At 39.9% G+C, this 18342-nt stretch overlaps 2 protein-coding genes across 3 annotated transcripts in view; both read right to left on the reverse strand.

Annotated features, from left to right (window-relative positions):
• The window catches only part of MAPK15 (mitogen-activated protein kinase 15), an 18100-nt gene extending 6353 nt beyond the window's left edge, over window positions 1-11747 (reverse strand). For both annotated transcript variants that reach the window (XM_085316188.1, XM_085316189.1), the window contains exons 1-8: window positions 11597-11747; window positions 8811-8909; window positions 8321-8350; window positions 4906-4996; window positions 4115-4245; window positions 3777-3940; window positions 1590-1729; window positions 188-245 (exon numbers count right to left, since the gene is read on the reverse strand). In XM_085316188.1, coding sequence (XP_085172314.1) covers window positions 188-245; window positions 1590-1729; window positions 3777-3940; window positions 4115-4245; window positions 4906-4996; window positions 8321-8350; window positions 8811-8909; window positions 11597-11665 — 782 coding nt within the window. In that variant the 5' untranslated portion in view covers window positions 11666-11747. The remainder of the gene's footprint in view (window positions 1-187; window positions 246-1589; window positions 1730-3776; window positions 3941-4114; window positions 4246-4905; window positions 4997-8320; window positions 8351-8810; window positions 8910-11596) is intronic.
• A 1980-nt stretch (window positions 11748-13727) lies between these two features.
• On the reverse strand, window positions 13728-16701 carry CCDC166 (coiled-coil domain containing 166). Its single transcript, XM_085316193.1, has 2 exons — window positions 16614-16701; window positions 13728-15260 (listed from the first exon to the last, which is right to left on the reverse strand). The coding sequence occupies exon 2, from the start codon at window positions 15235-15237 to the stop codon at window positions 14350-14352; it is 888 nt and encodes a 295-aa protein (XP_085172319.1). The 5' UTR covers window positions 15238-15260; window positions 16614-16701; the 3' UTR covers window positions 13728-14349.
• Between the last annotated feature and the right edge of the window lie 1641 nt (window positions 16702-18342).

Raw genomic sequence — 18342 nt, forward strand, 5'->3', positions numbered from 1 at the left:
AAAAAAAAAAAAAAAAAAAAAAAAAGCTTATATCCCTTCCTTAAAGGCAAGTGAATACACCAAGACAAAGAATCATATCCAGTGGTGAACAGTGGAAGGTGAACATCACATGAACAGGTAACATTTTTGTACATGTAATATAGTGGACTGTTGACTTCTGAGACATATCTATCTATACAAGGCTTACCGGGAGCTCATGCGGTTGATAACTGAGGCCCTGTAATCCGACTGCATAGCCAAAATATCTGCAATAGAGAAGATACAGTTAATGTCAACATTAGGATTACTGGAACCATATAGTTTATGAAGGAAAGCAACTATTTGATTTTAACATAGGAAATTAGGATAACAAAACTCAGTGGGAAATCTTATGTAAGGAGGATGCACTATTTATTTACAAATGTTCTAAGTTGATTTTCTCAATTCCTATTCATCTTCTCATACACTTGCCCTCTTACACCCACATACTCAGAAGTACTATGACATCTGAAGCCAAATGGTCTGGCCAGGATCACTTGTGTGTAACACAGTGGACAAGGGATATCAGCTAAAGAGTTCCTCATCCCATCTCTGGGGCTTTTCTTGACTGGTGATGATGAGATATTTTCTGCACATCTTTTGCATGCTTTAAGAGTAACAGTTGTTCTCCAGTGGTCTTTTGCTTCAGAATCCTTCTTCTTTGGTGTCCATAAATCTTGGGCCAGATGTCTAAAACTACTCATTGTTCATTTTTCCTTGTTTGAAATAACGTTTTGACCATATGTCTGTTCTTACTTATTTAGTTAATAGAAAAAGAAATGGTATCTGCTGCTATCATCCTGTGTTTAGAATGCAGGACCTTCTGCTATTGTCATTTGTCCTGTACTCTTATCAGAGTGTGCATCTTCTGATTTTGACATAATCAACACATTCCTCAATTTTATTGCTGAGAATAGCAGCATTTTTTGTTATCAGTGCAGGTTATTCTTCAACTTGTTTTGTTCTTTTTCCTGGTGTTTTCACACACACATTTCCATTCATACTTCATTCACATGAAGCTGTTACATATCTCTAATAAAGAATATAAATAAATGTAAACTAGAATGGATTTTTTCAAGTCTGTGATATCCTTAAATCAAAGGTGGTTATTTTCCTAAAAACTATTCATTAGCTCAGTTAGAAAACATCAACAAGTTGCAAAAATTAATAAACTTTATGGACTGGAAGATAGAAAAAAAATATAATAATAATCCCCTGTGTATTTTAAATAGATGTATTCCAGCTTTCACTTCTGTGTTTAGAGTATCAGACTAGAAAGTCCAATTCACTGTAACTATACAAGTCCCACAGTAGTACTACACTCTGTTTTAAGCTGTTATCCTCTTATAAATCTCAAAAATGTCTTGGAGAGCCTAGTTCTTATTTCTCATATAATCAAGCACAGTCCTGTTTTCCTCTAATGCTAACATTCCACAATTAAGTCTTTTAATTTCCTTGGGAAGATGCAAGAATGATTCACAACTGATATCCTCTTTCTTGATAAAGCTGCACTGCTTTTCTTTCTCTTTTCACCACTTCTCTGAACACATTCCTCCACAGAAGAGTCTTACCTTCTGCAGATGGGGCAGGAATGACTCTCAAGATCTGCTCTATTTGATTCACAGTTGATGTTCCAGGAAAAAGAGGCTTCCCAAGTAGCAGCTCCCCCAGAATACAGCCAATGCTCCACATGTCTACCCCTTTAGTATAACTACAAACAAGAACAGAACAGGGTTAGGAAAAGATCAAGCAAGCATTTTCTCTACTTGGTATTTTCATCTGTTAGCTCCTTTTCATAGAAATATAAGCTTGATCTATTGCTTGAAAAGGAATATTGACAGGTTTTGACTGAATGAGATTAGGGAAATCACTGATCAGAATACTATGTCCAATCCTGGGCTCCTCAGTACAAGACAGACATGGATTTGCTGGATCAAGTCAGTCAAGGGCCACAAAGATGATTAAGGGACTGGAGTATCTCTCATATGAGAAGAGGCTGAGAGCTGGGACTGCTTAGCCTGGAGAATAGAAGGCTCCAAGGTGAATCTTAACAATGTTTATACATATCTGATAGGATGGTGTAAAGAGGAAATAGCCAGACTTTTCTCAGTGGTGGGCAGTGAAAGAACGAGAAGCAACAGGCACAAACTGAAACATAGGAAGGTTTAGCTCAGTTGGTTAGAGTGTGGTGCTGCTAATGCCAAGGTTGTGGGTTCAATCGCTGTACGGGGCTATGCTGAGGGTTGGACTAGATGACCTCCAGAGGTCCCTTCCAACCTTACCATTCTATGATTCTATGATAGAAAACTCCACCTGAACATAATAAAATACTTCTTTACTGTGATGGTAGTTGAACACTGGAACAGGTTGCCCAGAGAGGTTGCAGAATCTCCATCCTTGGAGATATTTAAAACCCAACTGAACACAGTCCAGGGCAACCTGCTGTAGCTGACCCTTCTTGAGCAGAGGAGTTAAACCAGATGATCTCCAGAGGTCCCTTCCAATCCCAGCTACTCTTTGATTCTGTTAATGTGGCAAAAGTAAAACAGAAAGGACATCTGTCCTATTAGAAGCCTGCTCTAGGAAACCAGAAAAAGAAATATATTAAAGGTAAATATCCAGACAAGTTCATATACACTTTATATACAACCAGTAACGAAGATACAAACTGTTGTTTGGAAACAACTGATTTAACATGACTTTTCAGAGTATAATATATCAGAAAGCAATTACAATTATTTAAACAGAGTAAGTGGCAAGGAGTAGGTATATGACAATTTGGAAAATATCCACATTACAGAATTGGGATCTTTACATATATTTATTTTCTGATTTTGGCTACTAAAGTAGCCAAAAAATAAGACTAAACCTGACCAACATGCAGTTACCTTAACATTTAGTTATAGACTATTTCCTGAAGGTCTATCGAAAATAAATCTTAACTCAAATAATAGATTTTTCTGATTACATTTAAAAATCAACAGATTCAARAAATGCAGTGAATACAACTTTTTTAATTTTACTGTAGGCTCAAATATGCAATCTAATCTACTTGAAATCATCAGTGTAAAGCAGACTGTTACGAGACTTCTATTTTGAAAGTCAGAGACTGTCAGTGGGATTTCAAAGCTGATCAGGAAAGGGAATATATACAATTTGAGAGGCAGGCAACAGAGAAGGATAGCTCTCTTATTAGCACTGGCCAGTGTTAGGATGACATGACTCCTGATTAGGGCCTTTCCTGAGGTTGCACTAGCTGAACATGACATGGGACACTACCGAACATAATGTGAGAAACTGCTGGATGTAAAAGTAACAATATAAGAAGCTAACCAAAGTTACATATAGCATTGTGAAGACTGGCTGAATTTCACAGGCAGTTAAGGGAAAGTTATGCAAGAAACAGTGGAACATTGCAGATAACTGAGGAGGATTTGGGGGGACCTCTTCTGGGGATTAGTGAGAACAAGTCTGGTGGGAGAAGGGATGACAAACATATAAACTGGATGATGTATGTAAATAGGCAACCTAAGAAAAAAGCAAGGAACATGCATGTAATGAGAAGCTTTTCTGTTGCAGAACAGAATTTTAGGTGCACGCTGAGAAGATGGCTTGGTGACGTGACATTGCATCTGCTCACAACCAAAATAAAATGATAGAAGACTTCTCAGCCAGTAATTTTTACCAATAGTGAAGAAATTACATAATCTCATCCTCTCTCTAACACCAAGCAGAGTGTAGCCAATTCTTACAGTTACCTCTGGGAGGAAAGTAAGATCTCAGGGGCTCGGTACCAACGTGTTGCCACATAATCTGTTAGTGCAGGGTTGCCTTGATCCTCGTTCATCTGACACAGAGAACGAGCCAGCCCAAAATCACAAAGTTTAACAAAGCAGTCTGCATCCAGCAGAATATTTGAAGGCTGTATTGAACAAAGAAAAATTAATAAGTTCTTTACTCTCTGAATAGCAGAAAGTTATTACTAAGGTTCTTCTACCAGTCTCATTCCTTTCACACTTTCTCATTACTGTTTAACAGAAAACTTGAGTGAAGGAGTGACCATCCATTTCAATACAGATTGGTGACTGAACTGTACCTTCTGATCTCTGTGAATAACATTTCCCGAGTGGATGAATTTAGTGGCCTTCAGGAGTTGGTAAAGAATGTAGCACTTGTGGATGTCTTTCAACAAATTCCCCTTCTTAATCACTGCATGTAAATCTGTCTCTGTAATACATATCAGTAAAAGATTACAAGTCGTGAATAAGTTCCTCAGAGAAAGGCTACAATGACTGTTTGCAAAACTGTCATCTTTCAAGTGCATCCTCAACAGAAGTTAATACTTCAGTTACTGATAGTACTGCAATTTCTCTGTATTATCTGGTCCACTTCTGAATTATAAATCAACCTATTATATCCTTGGTTAGCAGTTTCACGTGTGCAGAGAAAAACATTTATGCTCCTTAACTCGGATCAAGAACGCACTAACTGTAAAGCTAGAATAACACCTACTGTCTTATTTGCATTCTGCATTATATATACCCATATATACTTTGAACTGTAGAACTCATGCTACAGTATTTGGTCTATTGCATAATTTTGTTATAATAAAGGTGCAATTCCTGTGTTTCTACAAGCCTTCTAATTTGTTTCTCACTGCCTTCCTTCCACCTCCTGAACCAAACCACTTTTCATAATCATTTTCCCTCTTAAGTTTCACTACTATTCCTATCTAATCACAGCTGGCATAAATACAAAGACCTGTACTGCTCCTATGTATCTGCCTACCTCCATCATTATTCATGTTAGTCTACTGTCAAGGTAGGGAACAAAGATAACATGTAAGAGAGGATGGCTGTAAATGGCTGATGCAATGCTGAGTCTCACCCATGGACTCAAAGATGAGATAGATGTCCTTGTCATTCTGAGCTCGGATAACATCAAGCAGCTTGATGATATTTGGATGTTCCCCAAACTCCTGCAGAGGACAGAGACCCAACTGCTGAAATCAAGAACCATGCTGGTGAACCAAATAAAAAACAATAGCTTATTTTATTTTGTATTGTGCTCTAGAACAAATATTAAAGTTACCTCCTCCATTATACTTCTACAGAAATACAAAATGTTTTTTTCTAAACTTGCTCCACAGTATGAAACTGCCAAGTTAATCTAAAAACATCCGTTTCTGAGACTTCAGTACTAAAACTCCCACTATACCATGTACAAATAAAAACCAATCAACATTATGCACATCATATTTCATACTCAAGACAAAGAGACTCAAGAATGTGGCAGTGAAACTCATAATAAAGGTGCCATCAACATTCATAATTAAAAAAACCACTAACACAATTCAACTGCCAATTAGCTGAATTAACCTCATGAAGTTCAACAAAGGCAAGTGCAGGGTCCTGCACCTAGGGAGAAATAACCCCATGGAACAGGCTAGGCTGGGGGATGACCCGCTGGAAAGCAGCTCTGCAGAGAAGGACCTGGGAGTACTGGTGGACAAATCGACTATGAGCCAGCAATGTGCTCTTATGACCAGGAAGTCCAACGGTATGCTGGGGTGCATTAGGAAGAGTGTTGCCAGCAGGTCGAGGGAGGTGATCCTGCCCCTCTCCTCAGCCCTGGGGAGGCCTCATCTCGAGTCCTGTGTCCAGTTCTGGGCTTTCCAGGATGAGAGAGACATGGAGCTGGCTGGAGAGAGTCCAGCACAGGGCTACAAAGACGATCAGAGGACCAGAGCATCTGCCCTATGAGGAATGGCTGCGAAAGCTGAGCCTCTTCAGCCTGGGGAAGAGAAGACTGAGGGGGGATCTTATCAATGTATATAAGTATCTGAAGGGAGGATGTCAAGAGGATGAGGCCAAACTCTTTTCAGTGGTGCTATACGACGGGACAAGAGGCAACGGGTACAAACTAAAACACAGAAAGTTCTGCCTGAATATGAGGAGAAATTACTTTATCGTGAGAGTGGCGGAGCACTGGAACAGGTTGCCCAGAGAGACTGTGGAGTCTCCTTCTCTGGAGAGATTCAAAACCTGCCTGAAAGCAATCCTGTCTAACATGCTGTAGGTGACCCTGCTTGAGCAGGGGGTTTGGACTACATGATCTCCAGAGGTCCCTTCCAACCTCAACCATTCTGTGATTCTGTGAACCAGAAACTGCCTATTTGAAGGTAAGCTGAAACACCCTATAGGTTGCATTGAACTGACTTTAATGGGAGATCAGACAATCAACATGCACAGAGATACCTAAATACAGATAATCTGAAGGAGAATCCTACCCTCACATCTGCAGGCTGGTAATGCTGCCAGGAATACTTACTTCACCCTCAGCTATAACAACTTTCATTTCCTGTAACTAACACTATAAGCTAGCGTCACTGTGAACACTTCATAGTATGCCATTTTCATGAACCATCTTGAGTAGAAAATTACAAACAGGTGCACCATGAAACCTATGCTGTACCTAAAATACATAAATTAAATCATCATTATTTGTACTTGAAACATAGATTTCTTACCTGTTTCCATCACAAATTCAGTTACAGTAAGTATCAAAAAACATATTAAACTATCTCCAGAACAATCTTAGAAGAGCATCCGCTTCCTAGACTCTGAAGCCGATAGAAAAATTAGTTATAATGTACATCTAGAAAACTGATTCACAAACTAACACACTCATCTGCCGCAACCAGTGAAAATACTACAAAGCTGTAATATAGTCAGGTCATCAAATACCCTTGTGTTTATTCTGAAGACAGTATTCACAATACCCACTTTAATAATCTAAAGAAATCTTTATTCAAAAGACAAACTTTAAGAACTTAATACTAAAGGAAAATCTCCACTGCCTCACACTGTCTTGCCCTAGAACTGATAATGGAAAGTTATGAAAAAGTTTCAGTCAATACTATAAAAATGTCCTACCTTGAAAAAAAGAGTCTTGCCAGAGCCAGTCCCACTTACCTTTGCTTAAAGAACTATACTGTCACTAAACTCATTACCAAAATCACATTCTAAACTATGGCCCAAAAGGCCCCAAACAGATCTAGATTTATGCTGAACAATAAATGCAAAACCTGCCAGCAACATTACGGCCAACATATTACATATCACCCAGAAGAAAGCCATCAGAATGCCTGGATTCTACATTCACACTTCTCAAGTATAATGAATTTTATCCAGTGCATTAAATACCCTTACAGTAAATATATAAATGAAACTAAATAATCACTACACACAGGACGGAACTCATACAGACTAACAAAATAAGACAAAATATCCAAGTATGTAAGAAAGACTATTTCTTATATAATCTTTCAATTTCTTATCTCTCAGTTCTGATCCTCAAGGAAGAACTACAAAATACATTTAAAAAGAAGAGGTGGAAATCAAAAGTCTTAAGTCTATTGAGCACCAAAATCCATGAAAGTAATGTCCTAATGGCACATTACAACCTTCCCCCTCCCCCCACATCTTGTTCTTTCCTTTAGGAGGAATCTTTCTCTATCTTCTCCCAAATCCACTTCCACCCACCTTCCTCAAAAGAGCTATACTTTCAGGAATGGTCTATTTCAGGCTTGAAGGATGAGCTGAGAGTCCAAAACCTCGTATCTTTCTCACCTAAACATAATGGTCTTAGGAAATACCTCTTTCTATGAACCCCCATCTTGCTTGTGTTCTTAGATGATCATGCTTATAACAACATTACTGCTATTCCAAAACATTAATGTTTCTACATGATAGGTCTATGGATAAATGGACAGATTATTTTAATGCCACTGCCACTCTAATTAGGCCTAGTGTGTGATTAATATTAAAATAAGAGCAACCTTAAGCAATTCCATATAGAACTTTCCTTTCAGTTATCCTTTAATTACTTCAAATGGTCAAGTTTTCTTCCTACATGAGAGAGGAAGAAAATTTTACCACGCAGTCCTCTTCCATCCCTTGTCCTCAGCTCTGAATCATGGCATTAAAACTTCAAGGAAAAAAATTTTCCATCCATAAGAAGGAAGACACGAGAGAGAGTGCATATTCATGCAGTGGTTACAGAGCAGACACATTACTAAAAATGGTGAAAGAACATGGCACGTCTGAAAGAAAATATTAAACCAATTCTCCATTTCATTCAGGACCTTTTCCAGCATCATGAAAAACCTGTTTGCCAAGACAGAAAGTGAAGAAAGGAAGTGAAAAGACATGGGAACACTTGACTACTGCATTTTGAAAAAGAATGAGAAAGAAATATGTGAATGACAGCAAAGATAATTAAAAATCAAAGAGGACCTTACCTGCAGGAACATAATCTCTCGAAAAGTTCTCTAGAAATAAAGAGAAACATTTATTAACACTATGACAGAATGACAGAAAAGAATATGGACTTCCAGTGGAGAGGGATGAATACATTCTAATAGCTAAGGTAGAAGAAAATGTTACGTGGTAGAGAGGCTAGAGAGTCATAAGCATGCTCTCAGTCCTTAGATACTGTTGAATAACAACATAAGGGAGAATCAAATTGCACATGCCTATAAAAGACACTTTCCCCTCAGTAACGTCAGTCAGTAGTCTGTAGATGCTATGATACACAGAGCCTTATATTTTTGCTCATTTTTATCCTGATATAATTGTAAACTATACTATTACACACAACTGTCAAATAGCTAACATATTTCAGAGCACAGTCTAGTTGCCTGCTTACATATCAATATATAAATCCTCAAAATAAATATCTATGAACTCCCACCACATCCTTCAGGACATGTCATTACAATGATTTCTCACCTGAGCATCTGTTCTGTTTCTGAAAGCATCAAAAATCTTTTTAACGGCAACTGTTTCTCCTGTCCTGCGATCAATTGCTTTCCACACAATGCCATAAGCCTAAGGAGTAAAAACCACAGATGAACAGTGTACTATCTTAAGCTCAGTTCAGACATTCAGTGTTGAAGTAGAATGTACTCAACGGACAGCTTAAAAGAAAAGACGATCACTAACTACCCAGGAGACAGAAAGATTAGATCAATGAACAATAGTTCTTGACTGAAGGACTAAGAACATCCATATCGAGTCAGACAAGAGGTCAACAAGACCCTGAATTCTGGGCCAAAAAGCAGCCAATAGCAGAAGCACATGAATAGAGTAAATATATAATAATACCTTCCCTTAACACCTTCCCAGCCTCTGCTAATTTCTGGCTGAGGACATATCTGAGCCAGAGATGGTTTCAATGTGTTTTTAAAAGCCTCCATAAGTTTGTTTTCTATTAGCTTGCCCGGTTTCCTCTCAACAACATGCTGAAGTATCAACAGTAGACTGTTCCAAGAGGAACATCTGCTTTTCTAAGAAAAAAATCCTAGCATAACATTGATCAAACTAGTAAGATCCTCCCAATTCAGTGTTTTGATTTTGAGTAAAGGCTGACCACAGTGACTCTAAAACAACAGCAAGGTAGAAATCTTTGGAATAGCTTCTGCTGGTTAAGAAGTAACCTTAAACCTTGAAATCCATTGCTTACAGCAAATACCACCAACATACATATAGAGCAATAACAATAAACCTCATCACCTGCATTTGTCACTTTAGCACCTAAACATTGCAAATAGGGATAGATGATGCAGTGAAATTAAACAAGGCTCCATGAGCTTGATTTTTAAAAGTACTTACCATTGTTCTGTTTAGCACTGCCATAGGTAAATCCTAAATTGTCCTATCATCTAATAGAGTTTTTGTTTCAAAGACAGGCTTCCTATACCAAGAATGTCTTTCTAGGCACTTGAACTTCCCATTCTCAAAATCTAGGTAAACGGAGAAATATCTAAAGTGTATACAAATAAAAGAAGAAAACAGGCAGAAGGGATGTTTTTGACAGTTATATAGCTGATGTGGTCAGAAACAGATATTTATCGCTGGTCATAGACACATTTGTCTGTTTGAGATCCCGAGCCACATATCCTCTCCTGAAACTGAGATTAGAACCACACACACAAAACAAACAAAAAAAACCCCCACACACCCCAATTGCCAACATCTTAGCACCTATCTCAGATACCTTTGCTCCAATTGCTTGCTTTGTCAAATATGCTGCAAAGGTCTGGAATGTATACTTCAGGACCATGAATATTCTTGAGCCAAGTCTTCCTTAATATCAATATCAGAGTATTTAAGTACAGAAATCATTTATTTTTTCCATATGGAAGTTGTTTTATTTTGTACAGTTATTTAAATATTAACAGAGTGAGAAATTACACTACTGTGCAGGGATAGGGCATTCCTTAGAATGTGGAAAGTTAAGATTCAGATCTATTACCTAAAAGTAACAAAACTGGAGCTGTTCCACACAGGAGGCTGTGTAATCACTATCTGCAAATATCACACTGGTTAACACACTCATCCAGAATAAGAGAAACTGGAGTTAAGGTTCCTTTTCCCATCATAGGCAATACTGATTTTAATTTGGAAAAAAAAAAAAGTGAGCTGTTTGAATGCCCTCACTGTAAAGGAACAGCTTATCTCCCTTGTTGCTGCCTGTCTTCCCTGGATCCATGTAGTTATGTTTGTGAAACAGCCTCCAATTAGAACTCTCAAACAATCTGGTATTCTAGATAAAAGAAAAAAGCCATTCTGTTTTAAGAACATAACTTGTTAAAGGATGCAATATATTACATTCAAAGGAAGAAAGCTGGTAGGTAGTAACAGAATGACAGTAAAAACAGACAAACTTAGAATGAAATACACACACACAAAAAAAGACTGGCATGATTTCAAAGCTAGCAAAACAAACCATCATCTTCTAGGAGAAAGGAGAAAAGGTGCCTTTCACATCCAGATGGAACTGCACACGAAACACTTGGTCTCAATGCAACTAAGCAATGGCAAACAGTTGGCAGATCAAAAAATAGCAGCACATTAGGAAGGGCTTAGATATTGCCCAAGGAGAAAGAGCTGAGAAATTAAATCTGGCTCTTGAAAAATACATACAAAAATATATCAATATTTTATGAAAAAAACTACATGATGTGGCATTATACTTGAAATAACAAGGTTACAGTAAATGTGAAAGAATCTGACCAACACAATCCAAGTCTCTTTTTGTGATCAGACTCATTTTACTACAATGTAGGTGTAAATGAAAGGTCAAAATTTGCTTTGTGTGGTAACACAAATTTGTAGCAGAAAACATCGAAGTAGGAAGGGTTCTCCACTAAATTATAGGAAAAATGTCAGGGAATTTAAGTAAGTAAATATAGCAAATAAAGCAATCGGAYTGATTTGTGATTTTCTTCCTCTCTCAGGCATAATAAGTAATTCAAGGCTCAGTATTTCTTCAACTTCTTGATACCAGCTCTCAGAGCTGTGCCACCGGAGGCGGCGCTGGTCGCAGGCCTGCGCCCGCCCCAGGGCCGGAACGGAACAAAAAGGCGCCGGCGGCTTGGGGGGGCAGCCCTACCCCTCGGGCTGGGCCGCGCCGTGCGCCCGCGGGGACGCGCTGCCAGAAACCTCCTCCCCATGACAGCCCGCTGCAGGCGACGGCACCAGCCGCGCTCCCGAGACTCCCCCGACGCGCTCACCCCCTTGCCCAGGCGCCTCTTGATCTCGTATTTCTGGGACACGAGCGCCTCCAYCTCCGGCACGCTCATGGCTGGCGTGCCGAGACGGGAGGCGGCGCCCTCGACGGGCGCACAACCTCCCCAGCCCGCCGCGCCGCGCCGGATACAGCGCCCTCCCTCCTGATTCTCGCTGCTATGGAAACGGCCGCCGTCTCAAAGCGCATGCGCCGGCCTTCCTCTGGCAGCTCAGGCGCAGGTACCTCTGGGGCGGGGGCTGCGGGCGCGCCCTACGAGGCCTGAGATATGGAGCGGCGCGGAGCGGCCTTTTCCGCCCGCCCCCCCCCCGGTGTGGCGTCGTGTCCGTGGATCTGGCCGTGGTCGCCGGCTAAGGGGGCAGATGCTGCGGAAGCCCCGCGTCGCCGGGAGGGCGGAGCGCGGCCGCCCCGGACGGCGACCCCGAGGCGGCCGCGGGCTGTGAGCATGGTGGATGCACCGTCAGGGTGTAAGACTTTTTCGAGATATCAGGAGCTGTTTCCTTCATCTTACAAACTGTAAAGAACTGTGATTGTGTAGCTGGAGACCTCTAGCATTGCTACCTGCACCTGATATTATTGAAGATAAACAGGGTTTTATTATTTTATCTAGCAACTTTTTGTGAAATGCCTACAGCACAAGTCTTTTTGGGGGGGTGGCATGCTCTGGGAGACCATGTCTGCCATGACAACATTCACAAACTGATGAAGTATGGACTGGATAAGAGAACAGTGAGGTTGACTGAAAACTGATGGCTGAACTGCTGGGCTCAGTGCTGTGATTAGTTGCAGAAAGTCCAGCTGGAGGCCAGTCTCTAGTGGTGTCCCCAAGGGTCCGTGCTGGGGCCAGTACTGTTTAACATCTTCATTAATGACCTGGATGATGGGACAGCATACACCTTCAGCAAGTTTTCTGATGGCAGAAAATGAGAGGAGTGGCCCATACACCAGATGGGCATTCTGCCGTTTAGAGGAACATCAACAGGCTGGAGAAATGGGCCAAAAGGAATCTCATGAAGTTCATCAAAGTGAAACACCGAGTCCTGCATCTGAGGAGGAATAACTGCATGCACCAGTACAGGCTGGAGGCAGACCAGCTGGAAAGCAGCTGGGTAGAAGAGGACCTAGTGGCCCTAGTGGACTATAAATTAACCATCGAGCCTGCAATGTGTGCTCATGGCAGAGAAGGCCAACAGCATCCTGTGCCACATTAGGAGGAGTGTTGCCAGCAGGTCGAGAGTTCCCCTCTACTCTACAGAGGTGAGGCCACATCTGGAGCACTGCATCCAGTGTTGTGCTCCCCAGTACAAGAGAGACATAGACATACTAGAGTGTGTCCAGTGAGGGGTCATGAAGGTAATTAAGGGCTTAGATAAGCAGACTCTGAGAGAGCTGGGACTGTTTGCCCTGGAGAAGAGAAAGCTCAGGGGAATCATAGAGTCGGTAACGTTGGAAGACCTTAGATGATCTGGAGATCATCTAGTCCAACTGCCCTGCTCAAGTAGGGTCACCTAGAGCATGTTAGACAGGGTTGCATCCAGGCAGGCTTTGAATATCTCCAAAGAAGGAAACTGCACAACCTCTCTGGGCAACCTGTCCCAGTGTTTATCAATGTGTATAAATGCCTGATGGGAAGGAGTACAGACAGCAGAGCTAGACTCTTCTCCATGGCACCCAGTGCCTGGATGAGAGACGATGGGGAATTCTATTTAAGCAAAAGGAGAAAAAAAAAACTTTCTTACCATGATGGTGATCAAACACGTTGCCCAGAGAGGTTGTGAAGTCTCCATCCTTTGGGATATTCAAAACCCTACCAGAGACAGCCCTGAACTACCTCCTCTGGTTGATCCTGYTTTAAGGTCCCTTCCAACCTGAGCTATTGTATGATTCTGTGTAAAATATTCCCGTGTGAATATCCAAGCATGAAAGAAAGGTGACCTCTGATGTTGGCACTGATGAGGTAATTGGAATTCAGAAGTGTTCAGCTTGGAAAGCAAATATACCTGTAGGCTATCAGAAACAGAACTGACTGCCAGTTTTTTTCTGAAGTGAAACATTAAAGCAAGGAAAACGTGAAAAAAAAATCAAAACTGATATGAGTATATTCAGTGAAGATAGTTTATTGATAGTTCTGACTAAAGGTTGAATATCTTTTATTACTATGTATATTAATTAAATAATGTAGTTGCTTATTTATTTTACCTCCTTTGGAGTCTAGTAAAAGATTAATTAAAGTCCTTTGCCTTCTAGAAGTTTTGGGAAAATGAATATTGCTGGAAGTAGGAGGTGACCTACACCAGTTCATATCATGGTGTTTGTAGGTGTAGTTGGCAGTGAAAAGTAACAAAGGTTGCCTCACTAGGTCTAAGAACATAATTTACAGGTAGAAGGTTACTAATTGATCAAATATCAAAGTCTGTTCTCAAAGAAAAAAATCTCATTTTGAGGAGTGAAAGGATTGCAGTTTCAACTGCTACTTAATATGGATGTTGTGGAAGCTAAATGTGAGGTTACTTTTAAGAGGTATTTGAACTGTGCTCTGAGCACAAACTATGTAAATCAAACCATTCACCCACGCACAGAACAAATCAGCTATTCGCCTTACTTTTGCATACTTTGTTACCTGATTAGTAGTAACAACAGTCCAGCTATGTCTAATGATAAATTGGTATGAGTGAGGAGTAGAGAAGTGTTTCTTCTGGGCTAATGCACACATCTGAAGGGGCTATGGAAGTTGTAGGTTTACCTGTTTGCATCGTATACCTCATCCTGGGGAAACCAACGACGCATGCGTGCCATGTCTTGGCTGTACTGGTTCTCCTGAAGAAGCTGCTGCTGCTGCTCGCTCAGTTGAAGCCTGATTGCTTTAAGAATGTGTGAGCATTGGATGAGATTGAGCAATTCCTGGCGTAGATGCCAGTTCTCAGCTTTTATTTGTTTGGCATGCTGAATCAGAGATTGTACTGCTGCTTCTTCTGCTTTCTTGGTCAGAACTTGTATCTTCTGATGAGACTCTGCCTCACAGGCAGCCTTGGCCTGGAGAAATCTGCTCTTGATTTTGTGCATTTGTTCTGAATGCTGGATCCTTGTGACCAACAACTCCTTCTCCAGGTCCTTAATCTTGTTCATCTGTTCCAGCTGCAGGTCTTTGAAAGGCTGCAAGTCTTCAACCTCCTTGTTCATAAGAGTGTACTTTGTCTCCATATCTATAAGGTAGTTCCTTATCTCCTTCTCTTTTTCTGTATACTGTGAGATTAGCTTCTCTTTCTGCATCCCAATTTGAGATAGATCAGTGTGATTCTGATCATTTAATGTTGTTATCACATTCTGGCACTTCTGGCTGTATTTTGTTATGTAGGAGAGGTAAGCGTTGCTCTCTTCCTGATTCTGTTGAGCTTCCTTTTCTAGGATATCATTCTCATGGAGGAAGTGCTCCACTCTTTCCATGTACGTGTTCATATGTTCAGTAAGGGTCTTGTATTCCTTCTGCAGATACTGCTTCCTCTCTCTGACAAGAATTTCCATGGGACTTCTTCCTTTGGATATGTCTCCATTCTTGGTTCTTAGTCCTTCCTTATTTGTTTCTGCACCTGTGGTGTCTTGTTTCAGCTTCTTTTTCTTGGATGTCATACTTCACAGTAATGTCTCAAACTCTGGCAAAATGTAACAGAATGGAAAATTAGGAATTCTAGGGGAGCATACCAGTCACATGTATGAAAACATCCCAAATTAGAGCCAGAGGTGAAGAAACACGTGTAGTGCAAATATGGCAAGAATTATCATGTTGTTAGAAAAAATGGCCACAGTAAGATGTACCTTTAGAGCATATTTTTTTTTCCAGAAGGGCAAAAGATTACAGAACAACAAGTGCTCAAGCACAGCAACAAAGAAGAAGCTGTACATCTCTGGAATGTATGCTTTTTTTCTTTAGTTTCAGAATAATGTTTCCATTAATCTTGATATCTGTATGCCAAAGGTTCACACTGTTAAGTATAGCTAAGCACATCCTGAATCTGAGAAATAAGTTAGAAGACTTGTTTTATAATGTTTGTGAGTTACCAGAGGAAGATGACAGAATAATGTGCAATGCCTTAAATAGCCCCTTTTAAAAGCCCTCTTCTGTACATATCAAAAGATTAAAAGATAATACATCATAGATAACAATGTCTGGTAATTAGACATATTTTTTGTAGTGTGAATGAGGCAGGGAATTGTTGATGTAACAGTAAGTGGTAATGTAATTATTTTAAGATATATTGAAATATTGTAAACATTATGCCTACAGTCCTAAAGTAAGACTTTGATAATTTTTTGAAAACAGACATTTTAGCAGAGTTCTCATTTTTTTAAATGCAACATTATATATTAGAACTGGTGAGATACTTGCAATATAAGAGGTATAGTTACATGACAGCAAATACTGAGAGAAGGGAAATGCATCAGTATTAATGACTCTTGCAGACTTAACTATGAAAATAAAAGTGAACAGTACTTTGTATGCTGAACTTTTAAACTACTTCGTCAAAGGAGGAATACTGCAATCAAGGATTTAATCACAGCTAGAAAGAAGTCTGGTAAGTCTAATGTAATTTTTAATGAACATCTGTAACTAAAACTTATTGTATCCTAATAAAACTATGTCTCGCTTTCAGAAATTGTCCAAAATTCAAGGTGACTAACATAGAATAAATGTACTAAAAGCTCTTATCATTATAACAACAGATGCAAAGCTGGAAGTATGGCACCTGCATCAGAAATATAGTGCATGTAAGGAGACATAAGAATCTGAGGGAGAAGTGCAGCTGTGTTTTAGAAAACACTTGAAGACTGGAAAGGTATCATGATGGAAAGTAGTAGAAATGAGTTAATGCAAGGCATGGTAGGTTTTGGGGGGAAAGACAAGTGTAAGACTATATGAATGTTAGGCGGAATGGCTAAATCTGCATAAAAAGAGGCTTTGCTAAAGTTGGTATTATATAAAACATGTTTTTCAGAAAGCCACTGACCTTTCCAGCTCTTATGGTCTTCAAGTTTCAAGATAGTTTCTTCTGCCTTGCTCCTCCTGGCTTACAAGACAGCATTTGAAGATAGCCAGACTGTGATTTCTGAACAGCGGTGGTGTTTACAAGCTGTATGTGTCCATGGTGATGAAACACTGCAACCACAGTTGCTCTGCAGCGAGATTCTTAGAACAATTTCAGTTCCCAGCCTTGTTGTGAGACCGGACTGTGAGATGTTTTGTTACCTACCAAGTGATGAGCTGTCAAATAAATAGAAATGTAAGGGTAGTTTGGCTTATAAGAACAAGTCTTACGGAGGCTACTATATTTTGTGGGAAACAGTCTCAGCTAGCTATTAGGATTTGCTAAAGGAAAACATAWGACTTCATCCCTAGTCCTCCTTGGGAATTAGGTACCAATATCTACTCAAGCATATCTAGTCTGTGTATTTGGGCTTTCTTTCCATAAGTTTGGCAAACGATCCCAGATCCCACAAAATTAGGAAGGGGTGTATGTGAGCGGGGGGGGGGGGAGGGGGAAGCCACACAGTGGGGGTCCAACTAGCCCCAGAGCCGCATGGAGGGATCTGGGACAGCCAAAAGCCACACAAGGTTTGTGGGGTGCCAGAGTCATGCTGTAAGAAGAGTCCTGGGGACCTCAAAGCCCCACTGGGTGGGGGGGTGGGGGGCAGGCAGGCAGGCTCTCAGTTTGCATTTAAGGAGTTACCTGTTTATGTGTTTAGCTGATAGTTTCTGTTATGAGGAAAACAGTCCATCAATTCACCTTTCAATATAGTTTAATGTAGTTATATTATTTTCAGAACAGATGAGATTGGCTGCAAGTCTGCACACTAATAAGTAAGTGTCTTGTTGCATTTCTTCTGTTGTTTATGTTCTGCTACTTGCAGACAAGAATTAACACATTATAAAAAACCCTGGTAGACTGAGATTGTATACAAGAAAATTATTCAAGGCCTGGCAAAAATGCCTTAAAATGAGGCAGAAGCAACCCAGTCTCATTTCAGAAAAATGAGACATGTAAATTTAATACATAAAAATTTGCATTTGGAGAAAAGACTAAAGAATAAAGGGTGCTCTAAATTTACACAAAACCACCTAGACGTCAATAAAATCTCAAGCTGTAAAATTCAAATGAGGAAAAAAAAAATCATACTTTTTTACATGAAGTGATTAATCACTGCAGTATATGGCCAAAGTAATGGATTCTCCGTTATTACTGTACTCAAGTTCTGATGTCTTTCTGTAAAGATGGTCTTTAGTCACAAGTCACTAGATTCGGTGGACAGGTAAGCTAATGAAATTCCATGCTTGTGCCACACAGAAGCCAAGTTTGACAACAGATCAGTCTCTTCTACGCTTTTATATTCAAGAAAATAAAATTTCTCATGTATAAGGACCAGCTTGTGAGTTTTATATATGACCTTATGGCATTTAATATATCTGCCATTTACTGGAACAAGAAATGTGTGTCTAATGTGCTCTATAATGTTGAAAATAACACATGTACAATATAGAGTATGGATATAGACCCACCCAAGGAACATGAAGAACACTGCTCCCAAATACTAAAAGCTGAAAAAAGTGTTTAAATGAAAGAGACAGTAGCAATTGGCAGTTTCAGATCTGTCCACTGCCTAAATGTTATATCTAGAAACACACTCTCAATAACTTAAGTGAACACAATATACTTTCATTAAAAAGTTTCTAATCCAAGA

The sequence above is a fragment of the Rhea americana genome, unplaced genomic scaffold (assembly GCF_003343005.1).
Source record: "Rhea americana isolate MKP2758 unplaced genomic scaffold, rheAme1 scaffold_456, whole genome shotgun sequence".
In the NCBI taxonomy this organism is placed as follows: Eukaryota; Metazoa; Chordata; class Aves; order Rheiformes; family Rheidae; genus Rhea; species Rhea americana.

Bases quoted from the DNA above. Each gene is read 5' to 3' on its own strand.
- CCDC166 (XM_085316193.1), bottom strand. From the start codon at position 15,237: ATGACATCCAAGAAAAAGAAGCTGAAACAAGACACCACAGGTGCAGAA.